The sequence below is a fragment of the Phocoena phocoena genome, chromosome 8 (genome assembly GCF_963924675.1).
Source record: "Phocoena phocoena chromosome 8, mPhoPho1.1, whole genome shotgun sequence".
Lineage (NCBI taxonomy): Eukaryota > Metazoa > Chordata > Mammalia > Artiodactyla > Phocoenidae > Phocoena > Phocoena phocoena.
In genome coordinates this window covers 66,399,554-66,421,467 of record NC_089226.1, presented here as the reverse complement: position 1 = coordinate 66,421,467, position 21,914 = coordinate 66,399,554, and the positions used below count along the sequence as shown (strand labels likewise).

Sequence of the window (21,914 nt, the reverse complement as noted above, 5' to 3'; positions counted from 1 at the left end):
CCTTGTTACTTCTAAAAAACCCTTCAGCTTTCAGGGTTTTACTGGGCACAGTGAGAAGACGCAAATCATTGTAGCAGCGTTCCAGCACTATTCTCATTGTTTCAGCAGGTAAATAGATGGCCTATAATGAAAGTAATTTAATTAAAAAGTGCTCTTTCAAGAATAATTCTGCTTGACTTGGAAATATGGGAAAATGAGACACTGCTGAGTTCTTCTTAAAAATAGCAGAAAGAAAATTAAGAGAAAAATAATCTTAGTAGAGGTTTACAAAGTTTTTAAGAATCTATGGGAAAAATTATTAGTCCCATCCATTAATTATGATGTAAATTAGGAAAACAGAGTATCACTTATAAATGTATGCTCTGAAACTATTTTAAAAGTAACAATTTTTCACTAAAAGTTCTATTTCTCCCAAACTCATGAAGTAAATGAGGTAATTTGATTCCAAAGAAACTGAGTAACTGACTTTGAGAACTGATGTCAAACCAACACCTGTTTAACTTCTTGACTTTGGATGAGTTCTTCTGTATTCTGTGAATAGTTGTTAATACTTTTATTAAATCAATTTTCTTCTGTGTAAAATGAGATTAAAATAGTAGGTAAATTTTAAAGTTTTCTAAAATTCCATGTCCTAAATTTTTGGTGTTATAAATTTCTCATGAAATGAGCAGATAAAAATAATTTACATTTTATAAAACATGATTTGTTTTACAGCTAATGATAACTAATTCTCAGGCATTCTTGTTATACTTTAAACACTATATTTCTTGGCATCCTGTTTTCTCACTGTCTTTATTCTTAGACACATTTTTCCCCAACAAAATTATCAGCTTCTTCAGGGAAGGAAATGCATGTGTTTCTTTTGTACTACCTCAGTGCTCATATTCTAGATTAAACTGTAATACAGAGCAGTTACACTAATGCTGTCTTTTTATAAGTAATTTAATCATAAACTATGACTTCACAGTATGATTTGTTTCCTCCAATTATTACTTTGGCAAATTGTTGGAAGTCATTTTTTTCAAACATAAAAATAATTAAAAACTAACTTCTATATAATACTTTACCATTTTTTTTTCCACAAAAAGAGCATTTATTTGTTTTGTTCATGTTCACAACAACCCTGTTAAAATAGGCATTAAAAAACCCCAGATGAGATAAAAGACAATACTACCATAAAATGACTGAATGGAAACTGGAAGTTCCTTGACTTGCGATTTCTGAACAATTTCGACCACACCAAGGGAATCTTAACCTGGGGTTAATTTTGCCTATGTTTGTGTGCTCAATGTTCTATAGTGTACAAGACCCCTGAAAGGATAATAACCATTTCTGTGGAGTGGAATAGTTTTTTTGTCTAAGGAAATCTGAATGTTTCATCATCATATTTTTCCAGTTCAAAAATTCTGAATGCGCCTGTGCTATTTACCACTAACTCACATAATGTGGCTAATATTTGATTCATCACCTTTCTCTTCTACTTCTATTCATCTACCACTGTCTTTCTGGTTACCCAAGAGTGAAACTCCTCAGGTCTTCTGTGCTCCTGCCTTGCTCCAATGTTTACCAATCACAAGTGCTGCCAATTCTATTTATACATTCATTCTTACAATCGCCACTTCTCTCATTTCTGGTCATAATGCCTTCATCTGAATTATTTCAACAACCTCCTCATCTATGTTCCTGAGTCCTCCCTCAGTCCACAGGGAACACTAGTCTAGTGTTGCCAGAATTACCACGCTATAGCAGAGCTCTCATCATACCACTGCTGTACTTAGAAAAACAACCAACCAACCAACCTACTTCCTACTGTTTAAACAGGGCCCAAACTTTTGAGTTTACATTTAAAAAGCCTCCATGACATAAAGTGAACTTGTGTTCCAGGCACGTACTTTACAATGATCCAGCCAAGCACACATATCATTGCTATGTGCACTTACTTCACACTCCTTACCTCCACGCTTAAGTCAATCTGTTTCTTCCATATGCAGCATCGTTCTCTCCTAACCACAGTTGTCTCCTAGCTATAAATACTGGCTCCTTGAGGTAAATATTGGTTCCTACATCTTGTAACTATCACATAGTGCTTTGTACACAGCAGGTACTTAAAAATATTCATTGACCAATTTTAAAACTTACCTTTGAAATAAGCTGTTTGAACTCTGTAACTGTTTGATTTAAGTAAGCTCGAACAGTGATAGGAGCAGCTACAGATTCTGCCTTTAGATCAACAACATGAACCTTCACCATCACTTCTGTCCCATTGGAAAAACATAAAAACCCAATTGGAGGTTATTTTTTAAAAGGTATTTCACATGAGCAATGCATTCTAAATGTGTTTCTAATAGATGGCAAAGAAAATATTTTTCTAATTATCAAGATGGTAGATGTATATGTTATACATGTTAAAACTTTCACAATTTATCACATTACAAACATATATAAAGAAATAAAAAATGAAGCTAATAAAAAAGTTCTTATAGATCTCTCTAAAAAATGACAAAAGTCAAAATGTGACTTTTAAAAATAAGTGCTTTGTTTCCTTATAAAACATTAACACCACTGTCAAATTTATCAAGCATATTAAAAGTACATACCCAAAGTTCCAAAATACAGACCAAACCCACAACACTAAATAAATGTAAATAACTAGAGAATGCACAACAAATACTAAAGGGGACATAGCAGCCCTACTTGCTTTTGACAACCTTCATTAAACAATTCAAGACCTTGCTCATAATCAAAGACTTCTTTCTCCTCAAAATAATATTCTCTATATCCTATGGAAATTTCAGCAGAAACCCTTTGGATTACATGTTTGTTTTCTGACTTAAATTCTTCGTGTTACAATTTATTTATTTATTATTTTATTTTATTTATTTGGCTGCATTGGGTCTTCGCTGCTGCTCGCGGGCTTTTCTGTAGTTGTGGTGAGCGGGGGCTACTCTTTGTTGCTGTGCGTGGGGCTTCTCATTGCAGTGGCTTCTCTTGTTGCGGAGTATGGGCTCTAGGCATGCAGGCTTCAGTAGATGCAGCATGCGGGCTCAGTACTTGTGGCCTGAGGGCTCTAGAGCACAGGCTCAGTAGTTGTGGCACATGGGCTTAGTTGCTCCATGGCACGTGGGATCTTCCTGCACCAGGGATCAAACCTGTGTCCCCTGCACTGGCAGGCAGATTCTTAACCACTGTGCCACCAGGGAAGTCCTCATGTTACAATTTAAAGCCACCTTCTCTTCTCCTATTTTCAGGAGATCATTATATAACTTAACTTTTAGTCACCAGAAAAATAAATGATATTCAAACACCAGATTTAGTAGATAGATATTCTCCAGCTTAACTGTTTTAATCTCTTATATATAGTATATGTCAATACTCCATTTTCCCCCAAATGTTACTAATCTAAATCTGAATAAATATTCTGCTAAAGTCTTGATTATTAGTGAATAAAGGAGATTACTTTACAAAGTTTACAATCCACAGTGACATTTAGAATTCTCTTTTTAAAAAGTGGGTTTTTTGCTGACCCATGTTATATTTTTATCATAGTTTTTACAGTCTAGCTCAAAAATAATCTGCAGGGACTTCCCTGGTGGTGCAGTGGTTAAGAATCCGCCTGCCACTGCAGGGGACATGGGTTCGATTCCTGGTCCAGGAAGATCCCACACGCCGCAGAGCAACTAAGCCTGTGCGCCACAACTGAGGCTGCGCTCTAGAGCCCACAAGCCACAACTACTGAGCCCGCATGCCACAACTACTGAGCCCGCGTGTCACAACTACTGAAGCTCACATACCTAGAGCCTGTGCTCTGCAACAAGGGAAGCCACTGCCATGAGAAGCCCATGCAACGCAATGACGAGTAGCCCCCAATTGCCACAACTAGAGAAAGCCCACGCGTAGCAACGAAGACCCAACGCAGGCAAAAAACAAACAAAACAAAAAATCTGCAAGAAAATGCTCCAAAGGGACTCTTTACAGAGAGAGCGGAGTCTGACTAAAGGAGCTCTTGAAAGAATACCACACTTAATCTACTTTGGAAAGAAGAGCCTTCATAAAAAGGAGGTGTATAAGATCCACAGAAGAACAGAATTTGAGTTATGAAACCATAACCATAATAAGGTCTTCAAGGAGACCCTGAAAAAGAGACTCTACTTCTGAGACTTTATGGGAATATACCAGGGTCTTCTCTATAAAAAGAGAGAGGCTGGGGCAGGCGCAGAGGTAGGGAGGGAGGACGATTTAGTACTGGAGAAGAAAAAAAAATCCCACTGAAGACTATAAGCCAGAAGTTTTGTTGTTTGTTTCTTAAATTTTGTGTATAGCTTTTTGGAAAGTAATCTAGAACTTAATTCCCGGTTTGTTGCTGACTACTTCCCAACCTATCAGAATTATTCTACGTTTTAAGAACATGTAAAAAAGTTAAAAATAATTTCTACAAACAAAAAACTTTCTTATGAAAATTTTAAGTCCTTTACAACTCAGAATACCATGAAATTCCTTACCTCCGGGTTTGTAAGACTGGAAAACCTGATCGGGTCTTCTTGTCTCCAACAGCAGATCAAACATGTATGTTGACTTGACTCCACCCAGTAAAAGTCCCATTGGCGTATCTTCTTCTCCTTCATATGATCGTTCAAGATAATCATGAAACTCATCATATTTAACAAGACGACAGCAATCCATAGGTATCACCTCTTCTAAATCCATCATCTAAAAGAATATAACACCCGAGGAAAAAGAAAAAGAAATATATAGTATTGATATTTTAGTCTGATGTGTAACTGTACTAACAATAGGTCCTAACAAACAATACAATCCATATATTTATGATTTGCATCAAAGCTCAAAGGCACAACTTAAAGGGTATTTTAAAATAACCATAGTTCATTATCCCTCAAATTATACAACCTATGCACTAACATATTTTAAAGACTTTTTTGTTTTTACAAAAGTTAACATTCTAAACTTTAGATGTACTCAAAATTAATGCACTGTAAGCTATTGCTTTATAACCAGTCAGCTGGAAACATGAGGGGAAAACAACCAACTAGAACATGCATCTTTTGTTATCTTAATACAATTTGGAGAAAAACTGGTAATTAATGTATCTAGTAACGATCTCCCTAAGCAAGGGAGGATAGCATGCCTTGTAGAGCCACCACAAAGGTCATAGCTTCTGTCTCCCAAGTGCTACCCGACTCCTCTCTGAACCATCCTCTTCAATCTTAGCCTCCGGAACACCAACAAATTGGGCACAGGAATTTCTGTCAAAAATTTTCCCTCTAGTACATGTCACTAGTAGATGGCATACCCTGGATGCAACATCACTTTAAGTGGGAGCTGAACCTCCTGGAGAAACATAGTGGGATTGCTTAGAAGTATTCAATACTCATCTGAAGTTTGTGATTACAACTTTAAAGAAAGCGTTACTGTAAGCCTTGGTATGTCCCCATTGCCCTCTACTCCTCCATCCCTCACTTCCCACAAATGGAGCTTTATTTTCCTTATATAAGATCAATTTATTTCTCTTTTCTATTTCACTCTTTACATTTGTGAAATTAAACTTTCTATTTTCTAAGACAAGATTTTTTCTTCCTACATTAAAAACTGATGGAATATAAACTACCCTTAGTGCTATCACTGATTGACCTTACTGTGTAAAACTGTTTAAAGACATTTTCTCCATTTTAGTTTAATTTGGTTTCACTATTGTTTTGCTTGCAGTCCACCATTATGTTTAACGGATTTTTACTTTAATCAGGTGAACCCAGAGCCATTCATCCATTTTATTATTTGTTCATTCATTTATTCATTCACATACCCATCCAATTTTGACTCTCCTGTTTACCTGGCAAAAGTAGTGGAAATGCAACTGTGAACAAAACCAGAACACTCTTCACCCTTGTAAGTGCTTACGGTTTAGTGAGGGACATTAATTAATTAAAATAGTCACACAAGTGTAAATTTTCAGTACTGATAAAGTGCTCTGAAAGACCAGGTACACAATACAAGTTCTCAAACTGTATGTGTCTAAAAACCACTTGAGGTACCTGTTTAAAATGCATAATCCCACGTGCCAAAACTAAGTTCAGATTCATTTGCAGGAATTTGTTTTTTAATAGGAATGTGATTCTGGAGCAGGTTATGCTGGATCACACTTTGAGAAACAATGCCAGCTATCTTGTGAATTATTTTTACTTCTTTCATTGGTTCTACATATAATTATAAATGAAATGACGTAGTATGCAATTTTTTCTCTAGGTAATGACTGTTTAACTTTAGTCAGATGATGTTAATGTTTACATGGAAAGGGCAAAAAGTTTTGTCAAGTATAACAGATGACATTTAGAATAATCTGGTTAAAGAATGCTTCTTTTTCTATTTGCCTTTCAAAACCCACTTATAAATTTGCACTATTCTTAGAATAAAATGCAAACTTCTATTCTTACACAGCCTTTAATTTCATTTTATGTGCCTCTATTCTCAATCAAGATGATCTAAACACAATGCACCTTTTTTCAGCTTCTTAATCATGTACTTCCTCACCTCAGTTTTTACACATGCTGTTACCTCTACTTAAAGTACTCTTCCCTAACTTCTTGCACAGCTGTCTCCTCATGGTTTAAGTCTCAGATTAAATAACCTTAACATACTACTGAATTACTTTATGGCATCTAATAAGATATTTGCAAACTGTGGTGTTTAAATATTTTTTGTCTGTTTTTTTCCCCAGTGGGATTGTAAACTCCAAGAAGGCAGTGAGCCTGTTTTGCTCACTCTGGTACCTCTAACACCTCATGTGGTCTTGTTCACTCAAGTTCTCTAATGCATCATATAGTAGACACTCAATAAATATCTGCTAAATGAATATAAAGAATAAATAAATATTTTTGTTTCTAATTCTATTTCTGAGTTTTAGAAAGCTTTAACTGGCTTTCGGAGTGAGAAAGTTCTCAAAAGCAATGGACCACATTCCAGAGAAGAGGTGTAAACTATACTCTTTAAGAGACATAGGATTTAAGTGGGCTATCAAAGCTACTGCTAGTGCTTATATTACTACTGACTATAATAAAAACTTGGGAAAATGTTAATACTGTTATGTAAAATATCAATAATTACATGCCAACAGTGCAATTAAACATACCTTATAAGCCATTTCTACTGCTTCCTTTAATGTCTTATCCTTATGAACCTCCAATTTATTTTCCATCATCACTTGTTTCACAGGATGCAAACAGAATAATTTTATCTAGAAAATGTAAAATATCATCATTAACTCAACAGGTCATAAATCAAACTTACTTCTTTTGTAGACAGTATTTTTTCCTAATAGTCAAAAATATTATAATTAAAAAAAACATAATTGGGATCATTCTCCATCTATTTATCTCACTTAATAATTGATACTGTCTCGTGTTATAAAAAAATTCAAAATCATTAATTTTAACAACTGTATGTTTCTTTATAAGCATGTATCACAATTTATGTAATAACTCTCCTACTGATATATATTCAAGTTGTTTCCAATTTTTCTGTAATTTGGAAAATACTGTGGAGAATGTCCTTGTGGTCAAAATTTTTACCACATCTGTCATTATCTCATTAGGTAATATTTTCTTGAGAGAATTATATAAAAGAATATGAATTTGCTTAAGGCTCTTGATAAATCCTACTCAAATTCTAGGAAGAAAGGTTTTATCAATTTATACTTGTAGCAGAATGTTACAATGTTCATCTCACTGTAACCTCAGCAGCACTGAGCATTATCACTATGTTACTGGTTTTTTGTTTTTTGGTTTTTTTAAATAAATTTATTTATTTTTGGCTGCATTGGGTCTTCGCTGCTGCATGCAGGCTTCTCACTGCGGTGGCCTCTCCCGCTGCAGAGCACGGGCCCTAGGCAGGCGGGTCCCAGCAGCTGCGGCACATGGGCTCAGCAGTTGTGGCTCACCGGCTCCAGAGCACAGGCGCAGCAGCCATGGTGCATGGGCCCAGCTGCTCCGTGGCATGTGGGATCTTCCCGGACCAGGGATTGAACCCACATCCCCTGCATTGGCAGGCAGACCCCCAACCACTGCGCCACCAGGGAAGCCCATGTTACTGGTTTTTTATGCATAAAAGGAAATCATTTTACCTCAGTAATATAGCTGGTTATACTGTTTAATGATCATGATGGCATAACTATCTACAGAATCAACCCAATGAGTCAGTGATGAGAACTGCAGTTAAGCAAAGTTCAATAGCACTTTTTAATTAAAAGTAAAATTAGGAAATCTAACCTTGCATGTATTGCGCTCAATTTCTCGTTGCCTCTTTTCTTGTTCTTCCAATTCTCTCTCTCTCTGCACCAAATTTTTAATATGTTCTGGATATTCATCTACTTCTAGAAATTCTATTAATAGTAAAAACAGGGTAAAACAGTGCCACTGAAATTGAGCTTCCTTTATTTAATTTTGTTCTACTATGTTCCCAGAGTATACACTTCTACTATAGCTGTTATCAAAATATATCTCAATTACATCAATCTTTCAACTTGGAACATGAGCTTCTTCCAGACAAGGGTGAAGAGGTAGTTGATAATGACACATGGTTAGGTCTCAAAAAAGCCATATCTTTATCTGTATACCTCTTGGCTCCAGACAACTCTGGTATGTAAATTAAGATTTTTTAGAATGAAAAAGCCTCCCTTAAACTTGAAAATAACAGCACTTCTGATTTCAAATAGTGCTATCACCATCAAATTGTATAACCCTGGGCAAGTTTACTTCTCCAGACCTTGGTTTCTTCAGCTTATTAACAGCACCTTACCACAAAGAGTTATTACCTGGGATATAAGGAAATGTAATAAATACTGTTGATGCTCTACTACTACAAATGGTATTTATTTGTTTACTATTATTCACTAATATGATTCTCTTTCCTTTGTTCTCAAAGTAGTCTTTTAGCTGCCTTCTAATCAAAGAACTTCATATGTAACTCAAAGTATTCAAAGTGACAGTATGAGACTATAACACTGTTTAATAAAGCCAATGATTGTTAGGCATTAAACAGGGAGAACAATTTATATTTTAAAAAATCATGCCTCTGTGGAAGGTAAAAATCCACTGTTTACAGAAATGAGCTCCAATTTAAAAAATATTCCATATATCATACATACAGTGCCCCTTGGTGCTTCATCACAAAACTAGAGTTGTGAGGAGCGGATAAAAGAAAGCTGAGTTACTGTACTACATGAAATATCTGGAATGCTGGGTGTCACAGAGGATACACAAACTATAAACCTCGCTCCGCCTCCAGGTAGCTATGACCTTGGACAAATTACTCTTTAGGGTATAGCTGCATTATGTGTAAAGTAAGAATGAATACTTCTACTCTGAAATCTCTGTTCTGAAATGACTTATTATAATTTCCTTTTTTCTTTCATATAATTACACAGTAAATTATTGAACAGCCTCTATATGACAGACCCTGTATTATATCATTGGTGAAAAGATAAATAAGTCCTAAGCCTTGCACCAACTGAATTCACAATCTGATGAGAGTTTACGAAAATGTAAACAAAAACATTAGACTGCTTAAAACAGATTTACTCATAGTAGTTTCTAAACAAAGGAAATATATTGAAATCAAAGACAATGATTATATTAATTGTGAAAAGAATATGAGCAAACACATCACCTGTGTATATATCGTATGCACACACACACACACACACACACACACACACTTTATACACCTATGTGCAAATACTGTCTCGGTCACGATCAGAGTTACCAAGAAAACACAGGAACTGTAATTTTTTAAAGTAGCAGTTACGAAAGGAAAAAAGAAAGGCAAATCCACATGCTGTGTATACAGGATTATTTTTAGGATCCCTAATAAAATTAAAATCTAATAAAGGATGCATACTCGACTCATAAAACTTTACTTGCTTTTTAAGCAAATAAGCAAAGATGTTTAACTACAGTATGATACTAAATGCTTAAAATTTTATCTCATTTAATTTTTTATAATAATCCTATAAAATACTATAATTATTCCCATTTTACATGTGTGGAAAGTAAGACTTAGAAAAGTTAAATAACTTGTTCTGGGACATGCAGATGGTGAGTTATGGCTGCTACACAGATCTGGAGACTATCATCACTGCACCAAACTACATATAATACAATCTTACTGCAAATAAATATCCAACGTACGCAATGCAGAGTAAGTTTTGTCTCTTAGTGTATTAAAAAATAGTTCAACTTTTTTCCAAGTGATTTTACCAGTTGGTATTATCTCATAACAGTCTTTATAATTAATTCTTCCACACATAAAAAAATTTAATTGTCCTATCATTTAAAAGTAGTTATCTGGGTTTATAAAACTTGCAAAAAAACTGGTTTATAACACAGACTAAAATCAAGTAACTATATGTCAACATACTTGCATTTCTTGCTGGGTCCTTCAGTCTATATATCAGCATATATGCATTTGTGGAGCTAGTAAAATATAAAAAAGATTAATAGGGACAAAAAGTAGATTGTAAAGATTCCACTTCCTAGCATCAAATATTTATTTTAAATAGTTTTTTTGTTGTTTCAAACAATTAGAAAATCATGTAGCTGTTCTTGTACAGGTTCAGATTTAAACGTTCTTGAAAAAAAAGGAGACTACTTTGCTTTTACAGACATATTTATGAGAAAATCCCGTATCTTTTCTTGGTAACGTAGTAAAATCTTCAAAAAACCTTTGTCCTAGAATGAGTACTACAGGTAAGTCAGGAGTCAGCAATTTTTTTCTGGAAAAGGGCCAGACAGTAAAAGTCATAGGCTTTGTGAGCTATTCTGTGTGTGCTAAAATTACTTAACTCTGCTGTTGTGTGGGAAAAGATCAACATACAATATTTAAACAAATGAGTATGATGGTGTTCCAATAAAACTTTATTTCCAAAAACTGAAGGCAGGCTGAATTTGGCCCATAGGTTATAGTTTGTTGACCCTTGGGTTAAACCTCTTTAGTGATAAAAAAATGTTGAAAAGCTGTAAATAATTCTAATTTATAAACAGAAAAACTTAGGAAGTTATTTACCTTGCAAAAGCACTGGAGTAATAGCCTCTGCTTCCTGAAGATCCACCATGTGTTTTCTTAATGTCCTCTTGTGTTATCTAAAAAGTTGTTACATTACTTACTTTTTTTGTAAGATCTATAACACCATTACTTTTATGTCAACATGTAACAAGTTTTAACCTCAGAGTTAAATGGACCACCACACAGATAACAGTTCACAAAATGTAATCATAATCAGTGGCTACTAATGGCCAATCTTTTCTAGTGCTCTTAAATAGACAGCCCGTGTGAAGGCTCAGGGCAAGAAGAAAACTGGGAGTCTAGCTCTGCAAACACTCAGCAAGCCCAAAATAAAACAAAATAAAGAAACAAAGGAAATTTACTGAAAACAAAAACAAAAGAATGACATCTGGTATGTCTTAATGATTTGGTATGCTTCAACGGACAGACTGAGTCTCTCATTTTTAATAAACCCTGCTGTTGATGAGAAACATCCCTACTCCTGTCTTTCAGAATAATAATCTTAAAAAATCCCTCCTTACCCTGCTGACATGTTGATCATTGAAGCTGTACCACTGCTCATCACTGAATGACTTTATACAAGCATAGTAATGACCACCAGCAGCACTCCCTGAATGAACCATAACCGAGAAGAGCTCATAGATCAAAGAATTCTAAAGAAAAGAATAAAAGTAAGTTAGCACAGAGGAAAAACACAAAACCCTAATTTGTATATTTCCTATTCTCTACTAAAACACAGGGAACTAACATGTTAGTTGTCCTCTGTATTTATGGCAAGTCAACTTTTCTCTAAGATCATTAAAATGGTAATTCACCACATAATTTTTATATACCACAAGTTTCATTCAGTGTATTCCTTCACATTTTAATTATGCTATAACCTCTAGAACAATGCATAACTGAAATACAAATTTATATATTTATGTAAAAAGAAAATAACAGTCTGAAATTTTAGAAGGAGGTGTTAAACATGAGACCATTCTGATATGCACATCAAAATCAACAAATCCCAAATAACATTTTTAAAATTTCAAATAAGATTCCACTTCCTTTATAAAAGGGCTAAGGTATATAATTATTTTGAACATCTTCTAATTTATTTATGTAATATCTGTGATACAGTGATCTATTGATTTGATAACTCTAAGGTATGCAAAGCTGGTTCAACATTAGAAAATCAACCTATGTAAACCAGGCTAAAGAAGAAAAGTTACATGATCTTACCAACTGAACCCAGAAACAACATTTGACAAAATCCAAACCCATTCATGATAAAGACTCTCAACAAACTAGGAAGAGAGGAACCTCCTCAAACTGATAAAGAACATCTATAAAAAATCTAGATCCAATATCATACTTAATGGCAAAAGACTGAATACTTTCCTCCTGAGATTGGGAATAAGGCAAGAGTGTCCTCTCTCACCACTCCTATTCAACACTGTATGGGAAATCCTATCCAGTGGAATAAGATAAGGAAAACAAAAAAAAAAGATAGACATAATTGTCTATGTAGAAAAACAGGTTGGGGGTTGGATTTAGCTCTTGAGCCACAGTTTTCCAACCCTTGTTTGAATGCAATGTTCTCTACACTAAGTTATAATGTATCCACTACATTATTCATCACAGCAATTCACACCTCATCTGTCTGCCCTGAAAGAAACAGATAATTTTAAAAGGTAAAGGGTAGTGGTAATGGTGGTGAGACTAATGGTCTTGATCTAAAAACAGATTTATGCAAGTGAAACTCCATTCTTAAATACTGCCTTAAAAAACCCCTATATTTAATACGACTCTGTAAGACTTGAGCTAGTGATCAGTCTTCACACTGGTGATTCATTATTCACACCATGCTCAAGACATCTGATCTGTAATTCTCCCCTCAATAAAGCAAATTATACAAATGTGAAAGAAATGGTTTGATAAAATCTTAAAAATCACTGACCTAGTAACAAAAAAATTCTATCCTAGATATTATCCAGTCTTGTAGTTTTCAAATGATAATCCATGGAATTGTATCATTTTTTGAAGTCTCTTAAGGGCTGTCATAGGGGAGGGGAGGAAAACTGAGGGGTCCCCTACCTAAAAAAGATTAGTTCTCTTATTGTTTCAGGAAAGGTCCCAAAGCCAGAATTTTTTAAATTAACAAATCTAGTCTAATGCCTTTGTTTTGCTATATGAGAAAACTCTGATATAAGATTTAGAGGCTTGCTGCTACTTTAAAGGCAAAATGAAGTGGTTTCCTCACTACTAGCACCCTTTCCACACCACCACTTAGCTTGCTTCAGCGGTATAGTTCAGCCTCTCAGAAATTAATGCTCCCACCTGTAAGTAGTTTTTTTCTAAAGTTTAATTATGACCACATATATGCATAAAAATAATAGCAATTAAATTTCTTTTAAAGAGAATTATATAGCAGTTCAGAGATTACCTTACTTTCTCTTTCAACTAAAAACCACCAATTACAAAAAGTACCTTTTCAAGTCCAGGTTTTGGAATCTTTTCAGTTCCACTATTGCTTTCAAGGCAGATCCCTTCATCAACACCATCATCATTGGAGAAATCATTGCTCATTTGATCACTGTGACAACTGCCTTCATTTTCTGCTCCACTGTCAGTGCAACTTTCAGTCTGAGGAGATTTCTTAATAAAACATAATTATCTTACAATTATAAGCTAAATAAAGGGAAAATATAAACCTTTCAATCTATATGCTGCTTTTCCACATAATTTATGATGCTATTGTTAATAAAAATACTTATTCTACTTTAAGCAAATTTATTTTCTCTTAAAAAGTGAGACCTTAAATAAAATTAAACAAAAGTGTATTTTAAAAGCATTTCTATTAACAACCTTAAAATTTTAATACAACAAATTAGTGTTTCAGAATTCTATTAAACCCCATTTATGTTTACAGCTGCAAAGTAACTATATAAAATTACCATTTCTTTCATCAAAACCATAAAAGCAGAGAACTTATGCTCCAAAATGAGCTTCTGTTGTTCTCAAATCCCAAAAGAATATCATCTCCTTTCTTGAACAAAAAGGTCAATTCAGTTTATCACTATGCTAGGTATTACAGACAATTAGAAAGAAAAACAAGACACTGTATCTATCCTCAAGAACTTTATACTCCAGTTAAAGGAGGGGGAAATGTAACAACAGTAAATAATACTTTTCCATGCTTTTATGATTTTTAAATCCCTTTCAGACAAATTTAAAGAATTCTTCCTAGAAATCCTCAAACAACTCTTTCCTCCCTTTTCCTTTAATATTTTATTTTATAAACTGATTTATTTATTTATTTTTGGCTGTGTTGGGTCTTCATTGCTGCGCGCAGGCTTTCTCTAGTTGCGGCGAGCGGGGGCTCCTTTTCGTTGAGGTGCACAGGCTTCTCTCTTGTTGCAGAGCATGGGCTCTAGGCGTGCGGGCTTCAGTAGTTGTGGCACGTGGGCTCAGTAGTAGTGGCGCACAGGCTTAGTTGTTCCGTGGCATGTGGAATCAATCTTCCCGGATCAGGGCTTGAACCTGTGTCCCCTGCATTGGCAGGCAGATTCTTAACCACTGCGCCACCAGGGAAGCCCCTCCTTTAATATTTTAGATACAGAGTTTGAAAATTCTTCTCTAAGATGTAGGCACTTTATATGTTTAAGGCATTGCCTATAAGTTCTTGAATTAACCAAGCAATATGTAGTAAGTACCAACTTCTTGCCAAGAATTTTGTTGTAAGAACTGCACCTAACATACAGTCTTCATCCCTCAAGAAAGTTTGGTTCAAGGAAAAATGGAGGTGAAAACCAACTTGAGAATCCTACACAAAGTCCAAAGAGATCATCCCTGAAACTCCTTTTAACTAAGCCAGAACATCTTCTCTTCTTCCAAGAAATGGACCTAAAAGTTCTGGTCAAACTTTGTATCTCAGTTTTCTTCCCTTGGAAAAGACTTCCCTTTTTAAGAAATACATTTGGAATATACAGAAAACCCATCTAATACTCATCTCTGAGTAGGAATCTCCCTTGAAATTTTGGTATACTTTGGACAGACTTCCTAGCTTAAGCACAGGTGTTTGAGATATTATTTCAAATTAAACCTTTCAGAGAATGTTACCTGGTCACAGGTACCATTCAATGAACATTTACTTTAAGGCAATCTCATCTTATGAAAGCTATGAAAAGCAATTATCATCCTTACTTTACAGACAAGGAAAGTGAGGCTCAGAAAACATTTGCCACTTAGTAATTAAGAGCATAAATAAAACTTGAGAATGTTTTAAATTATTTTTAAGCCTCCGGGAAAAGGTATTTTTAACTATTGTGATGAATTCCAATCAGAAAAAAATACTTCATGGCAGTTTTGAGAATAAGAAAGATTTATCACTCTGTAACAACTATGTTAAGTCATTGTAAATATTCCCAATAATTAAATCAGAAGAGTTTCCAAGAGAACAGAGTGGGACATTATGAATCTTTTACTGGATAAGGACAGAGGAACCAGATAGTTGGGGGAGGTCAATGAGTGGAAGAAATTAATGAGCTTTATGTGTGCCCTCAAAGTTCCATTCTCAAACTATATTTAAATAGTTTTAAATTTTTTATTTTAAAAGTTTTAATTTAAAAATAAAACTAATTAAAAAAGAAACACAGAAAAATACCTTTATTACCTAGCTTTCTAACCTAGCCAATTTAAGAGCTGGTAAACCTTAAGGGAGAATAACCCAGAAACCTTAATGCTTGAAAAAGACACTAAGACAAAACAAGAAATTAAGGCCATACTACCCAGTTTGCTCGTTCATTCAATATATCCGTTCTGTGTTTATCATGTGCCAGAAACACAAGTGCAGCCCATCTCTAGACTGGTATGTTCCAATAACTAAGAAAGTTATGAAACATAAGATTATCACACAAATTAAAGAAATAATTCCAGAATTTAATATCCTTTTTGTCATTTCAAAGAATATCACAAGTTACTCTGATCAAAGAAGAATATCTGAAGTATAATTTATAAGTATTCACCTCATCTTCAACATCAATAAATGTACTCATGTCTAGTTCCTCGGGAAATGTCATCCGATCATTCAATTTAATCCTGTGCATGGTTGTATAATCAAAATCAAATCTTTTCAGTTGTAAGGTCAGCAGATAAGGGAAATGCAAAAACCGAAGACCCTAAAAAAAAAAAGTGTGGGGGGGAATCTATTGAATATTGAATATTATCTCAGATAATTAAGTATTAATTTCTAAATGGCATCTACCTTTCGTGCATCACACTTCTTCTTACAACGTTCACAAAAATATTGATTTGGGCCATCCAGGATCTCTGGCTGAATAAATGCATGCAATGCTTCCTCCTAGTTAGAAAAAAAAATTGTTTTATAATTATTGTAAAGTATTATAATGTTAACGACAAAGCCCTGAATATAAAAACACTGCAATTACCAAAATACTTATATGTAGAACAGCAAGAATATTAGGAATTCAAAATGCAAAAAGGGGGAAAAAAAGTATCAACAGCAAAATGATGTTATCATTATAAACACTGAGCAAAAAATTACTTTATTTCATTCTGTATGAGCTCTACGTTTCCTAGTGTTGCACATCAGTTAGTCATTTCTACCTAATTTTCATAGACTTTATGTTGTGATTTTTGGTTAAATAATCTAATAGAAATCCTCAATCTTTAGATTAAAAAGTAATTCCATACTTCTTAGAAAAGCAGTTGCATGTGTCACTGCATCCTTCTTGTAAAAGGAGACAATTTTAAACTGCACAGTTAATAACCCAGCACTCTGAAGAATTTATACTATTTGTACATTAAAAAATCTAATAATTATCCTTACCCCCTACATTTAGGGTCAGTCAGTAAGCTACCACTGCACTAATTATAAAGATTGAAAACCACTGTGCAACCTTCTCACTGCTTGTCAGCTACTGCTCCATTTGAAAATGTATGAGAGATGCTGGATTGTTCACCTAGTGGAACCATGTTGTTCTCTTTTCTCCATACAGCTTTAAGACAGAAGTAAGAAACCAGTATGAATACTGTTGAAGAATCAGTAGGCATAAAATTTTTATTGTAATTTTTCATCATTGATTTTTCACAATTAAAAAATTTTAGTTGATACAACATACAAGATTGGATTGCACAATTTCATTTGATGTCATCTATTTTCCTCAGACATGGTCTAAGTAGAACTACTGACAATATTTATTACATATAAAGAAGAAGTGGAATCATTAAGACAAAGTAGCTTCAAAAAATTTTTGATATAGAACAAGTTGTTCCTCAAAAGATAAGGGAGCTTGGTCTAGCAAAATGGACTTAGTTGTAAAACAGCTAGCAAAGCATATAAAAACTACTATCCACATATTGCTTGGTATAGCTTATTTTGGAATAAGATAAAAAATATGAAAAAATATACAAAATGCTTCTAACTTCATCCATCTCCTATTTGGTCCTCAGAACACAAGAAGAACCAATGGGGTGGGGAGGGGGACCAAGTAGCTGGCTTTTCTCCACATAATCAAGTGTTTTACAGGAGGTCATAGGAAAGGACACATTTAGAAAACGATTTTTTTTGTATTTTTTTCCCATATTTTTAAGTACGAAAAAGGCAAATTCTTTAAAAACATGAGAGGTAAAAGCTTTAAGAGCAATCACATCTATAGCTTAACACAGACTGATACCAAATCAGCTGAGCTTTCCGAATGGATTACTGAACTGTTAAAACACTCAATATCTTCAAAAAGCAGGGGGAGGGTAAAGGGAGAGTGAGAACATTATGTAACTCAAATTCTACTTTACTAAACTAAGCTATATGTACGTATTGATCTCTGGCTTATAGTTCACAGCCAGAGCTATCTTTTTTTCTTCTTCTTCTTTTAAACCCGGAGAAAAGTATAAAGAAAATTCCCTTAAACGTTTTACTTAGACACACCAACTTTTAACATTTTGCTACCTTGCTTTATCATTCTCCCACCCACACGCACATTATGTGTTTTTCCGAACCACTTGAGAGTAGGTTCATACATGCTTTTCCTCTTAATACTTCAATGTGACTTTTTAAGAAAAAACATATTCTTACATAAACAGAAGAGTTATCAAACTCAGGAAAATTTAATATTGGTAAAGTACTTGTGTCAGTTCAGATTCCAATTCTGTCAATTATCCTAATAATGTCCTTTATAGTATTTCTCCCCATCCAGTACAGAATCAAATCCAGGAAAACAGACTGCATTTGGCTGGTTGTCTGCCTCTTCAGATTCATTTTGTCGGGTACAGTTTCAAAGCCTTTTGTTCATAACATTAACAATTTTGAAGAGGCCAGTTATTTCATAAAAATGTTCTGCAATTTGGGTTTGTCTGATGTTCCTTAGATTCAGGTTATGCATTCCTTACTAGACCAATGTAAGTAAGTAATGATGTGTTCTTCTAAGGGTATCACAGTCAAAGGGCAAGATGTCCCTAACATCCTTACTGGTGATATTAACTTCAATCACCTGGTCAAGGTGTTACCCAGTTTTTTCACTATGTGGTTATTATTTTTTTCCTCTTGTGGCTAATAAGCAATTTGTAAGGAGACACTTGGAGACCATACAAAACTACTATGCTTTAAAGAACTTTCCACCTTAGTTTAGCATCCACTATTGGATTCTTGTTTAAACCAAATTTTAATATAATGTTTTATAAGCCAACTTGAAAATCTTTTGCCTTTAACAGGCAATTTAAGCCCATCCATATTTAATATGACTGATGTTTTGTTTCATCTCAGTCACTATTGTATATTTTAACTACTCTATTAATATTTACTGTGTTTCTTTTTCTACATGGTGTTTTTGCTATTTTTTACATTTTCTTTTGGTATTTAGGAAGGTTAGTAATTTTTTTCTAGTGCATTTATATGTACTTTTGTTAGTGCCCTTAATCCTTCCTTTTCCTTACTTAAGCTTTTAGTGTCTGGTCGGCCGATTTTAAATGGTAGCCTTGGTCTCCCACCTATTTAAGTCTGTGATCTCATTCTACTTTCCCTTCTCACTCTCTTCCTTTTTTAAGAATGGTATTCTCTGTACGTTGTTTAACATGTAACATTTCATACTTTCTTTTTTCCATGTCCTCACCCTTGTTTTATTTAGTCCTTAATTCTACAATTTAGTATATTAAATGCTCACGGTCCTTTTGCTGAAGCTTCCCCAGTGGTGTCTTGGGTGGATGGAGATCATCCTCCAACAAACTCCTCAAGAAGGCTTATGGATACAATGGTCTATGAGTTCTTCAATATTCAAAAGTTGATTTTCTACTGCCATAATAATTGAAGAAGAACTTGGCTGGATAGCAAATCCTTGGCCTGTACTTTTTCTTGATTTTCTTGAAATTGCCATGATTTGCATGTTGCTCTTCAAAAGTATGATGCCAGCCCCATTTGTCTTTCAAGTTTAGCAGTTTACTAAAATATGTCTCAGTTGATCATTCCAGGCCCATTTTTCAGGTACAGTGGTGGGTCCTTCAAAAGGTAGATTTAAATTTCCCCTATTTCCAGAAAGTGTTCCTGGATTATAGTTTATAAGGTTTGTTCTACTGAGTTATTTTTATTCTTCACAGATTCCAATTATGTTGGACCTCCTTTGCCAGCCTTTCCTTTCCATCACTTGCTCTGAGATCCTAATTTTTACTTCTTTATCTCATTTTCATTCTATGTTCTTCCTTAGATTTTCATTCCATTCTATTTTCTCTTGAGCATTTTATAATTAATTCTTCATTTCTAACGTAGTCTTGTCTTTTTTTAAATTTCCTTCCTGAGTTTGATCAGCTTGCATTGCATTTCTTGTTTGCTTGGTTTTTTCTTTAATCCATTTCTCTCCTTAAATTTTTGGATACCAAGTTCTGTTCTGCTTGCTTGAGAATACTTAACTTAGTCTAGACTACTGTGTTACAGTATGCTACTTTGTGGTTATTTTTCTAAGGTTTTGAGGTTGTGTGTGTATAGATTTTCATCAGCTGAAATGATTTAATACATATTTTCTGTTTTCTTCCAACACTGGTGCTGTGTAAGTTTGATTTTTCCCTTACTCATTTTGTGGACAGCATTCTTTAGTTTGTGAGTACCTTCTGTCAACTTAGTGAAGTGTAATTTCTTGAATGGGTAATGGGGGAAAAGAGGTTGGTGTCTTCTTTCATTTTGCAGAACCCTTTATTTTTCTTCTTCTTCTTGTTTTCTCCTCACTGCTAGGACTCAGTGGCATCACCCCGTCTCTGTTTATCTCCTTCTCTAGAAGCAAAATTCCTCTAAGGCTGCCACTTCCTAAATTACTACATGCTCTAAAACTCCTTCCTGGTAGCTGGTATTATAAACTACCAAGTCCCAGTCTGTGTTCACTATTTTGGCACATACTGTTGTACTTTCTCTTTTTGAGGGTGATTCTGTCTTCATTTTGTTTAAGTCTTCCAGTCCCCTCTCTTCTGTTTCATAGTCTCTAAAACATCCCACTTCATACTCTCCACATATACAGACTTGCAGCAGTAGTGGAAGCTCCACTGGCACTTGATAAGTTTGCTACTTTCAGGTAATCTGAAGTTCATGTCATTGTCTCCTAGCAATCCAGAAAGTATGGGTTAGTTGGGTTTCATTTGTGTTCCTTCTAGCCTATGGTTTTGGGAGGATATGTGGAGATATGGAGATTGAGGTAGCCACCATTTTCCTTTAGATTTAGAAAACAGTTAAAGCTATATTAATAATTTTCTTTAGCCTCTTATTCATTTTTTAAAAAGTTGACCCCAGAATAATTATAAATAAAATTATTCAGTCATAAAAATTAGCTTCAATTCATCTATTCATTCAACAATTATGTAAGTCATGGGCTAATGTGGTTACATACATTTGTCTTCACTTAATGTGATGTACAAGATAACTAAAAATCATGCCAAACTATATTTTAGGTAACAAAAAATAAGTTATGGATCATAAAAATGGAAAATATAATAAACATTATGCCATTATTAATACACACAAAAAAACTACTGCTTACCACGAGCTGTCCTCTTGAGTACGTTATTCTTGTGTCATGTTTCCAAACTAGCTTTGGGTCGACTGTGATTGTTTTTCATCATTCCAGAGTGAAGATAATAGTTTTATTTTCTAGAGCTTACACCTCCTTATATATTACACAAAGTGTAATTGTGCAGAGTTTTTTAGACCCTGATCTCCAGTGTTCAGAATAGAACATAGAGAATTCTTACATCCTTAGTTCTCTGAGTAAGAAATACAGAAAATCTAGGTACAGTGCAATCAAAAGATAGAACCAAGGAATGGTATATAAATCCTCTCACTTATTTTTACTCTTAACTTATATATAAAATTCTTTCTCCATCATTCAACATCTACTTCAGCTTGAATGAAGAAATGGTTGCTAAAATATAATACTTTATTTTTCAGACTGAACTACTGAAGATAAATTAGAACCACTACTGATAACTATTTTCTGATTGCGACATACTTAGCAATTCTGTGCCATTGAAATACAGTTACATGTCTTCTTTACAGAGAGTCAACTATCTTTCCCAGAATATATAGTTTTATCTTTAAAACTAGGAAAAGAACTCTACTTTTACTTAAGTCATCTACTTTTAATTGCAGTTGTTGTGATAACTGATGATTCACATACAATTATAAGAAATAATACAGAGCCTCCTGTACACTTTGCCATTCCTCCATTTGATAACATTTTGCAAAACTACAGTATAATATCACAATCAGGATACTGACATTGATATAACCCACCAATCTTATTCCAATTTTCTCAGTTTCAGTGTACTCATTTGTCTGTCTATGTGTGTGTAGTAAGTTCTTTACAATG

The 21,914-nt window shown here is 34.3% G+C and overlaps 1 protein-coding gene across 3 annotated transcripts in view; it reads right to left on the bottom strand.

Moving 5' to 3' along the window:
• USP47 (ubiquitin specific peptidase 47) overlaps nt 1-21,914 on the bottom strand; it is a 120,696-nt gene that overhangs the window by 15,838 nt on the left and 82,944 nt on the right. For 2 of the 3 annotated variants that reach the window (XM_065882696.1, XM_065882698.1), the window contains 11 exons: nt 16,319-16,414; nt 16,080-16,232; nt 13,543-13,710; nt 11,592-11,723; nt 11,071-11,147; nt 10,426-10,481; nt 8,277-8,389; nt 7,142-7,246; nt 4,500-4,707; nt 2,140-2,255; nt 2-121 (listed from right to left, as the gene is read on the bottom strand). In XM_065882696.1, coding sequence (XP_065738768.1) covers nt 2-121; nt 2,140-2,255; nt 4,500-4,707; nt 7,142-7,246; nt 8,277-8,389; nt 10,426-10,481; nt 11,071-11,147; nt 11,592-11,723; nt 13,543-13,710; nt 16,080-16,232; nt 16,319-16,414 — 1,344 coding nt within the window. The remainder of the gene's footprint in view (nt 1; nt 122-2,139; nt 2,256-4,499; nt 4,708-7,141; nt 7,247-8,276; nt 8,390-10,425; nt 10,482-11,070; nt 11,148-11,591; nt 11,724-13,542; nt 13,711-16,079; nt 16,233-16,318; nt 16,415-21,914) is intronic. The other variant, XM_065882697.1, reaches the window with a different exon arrangement.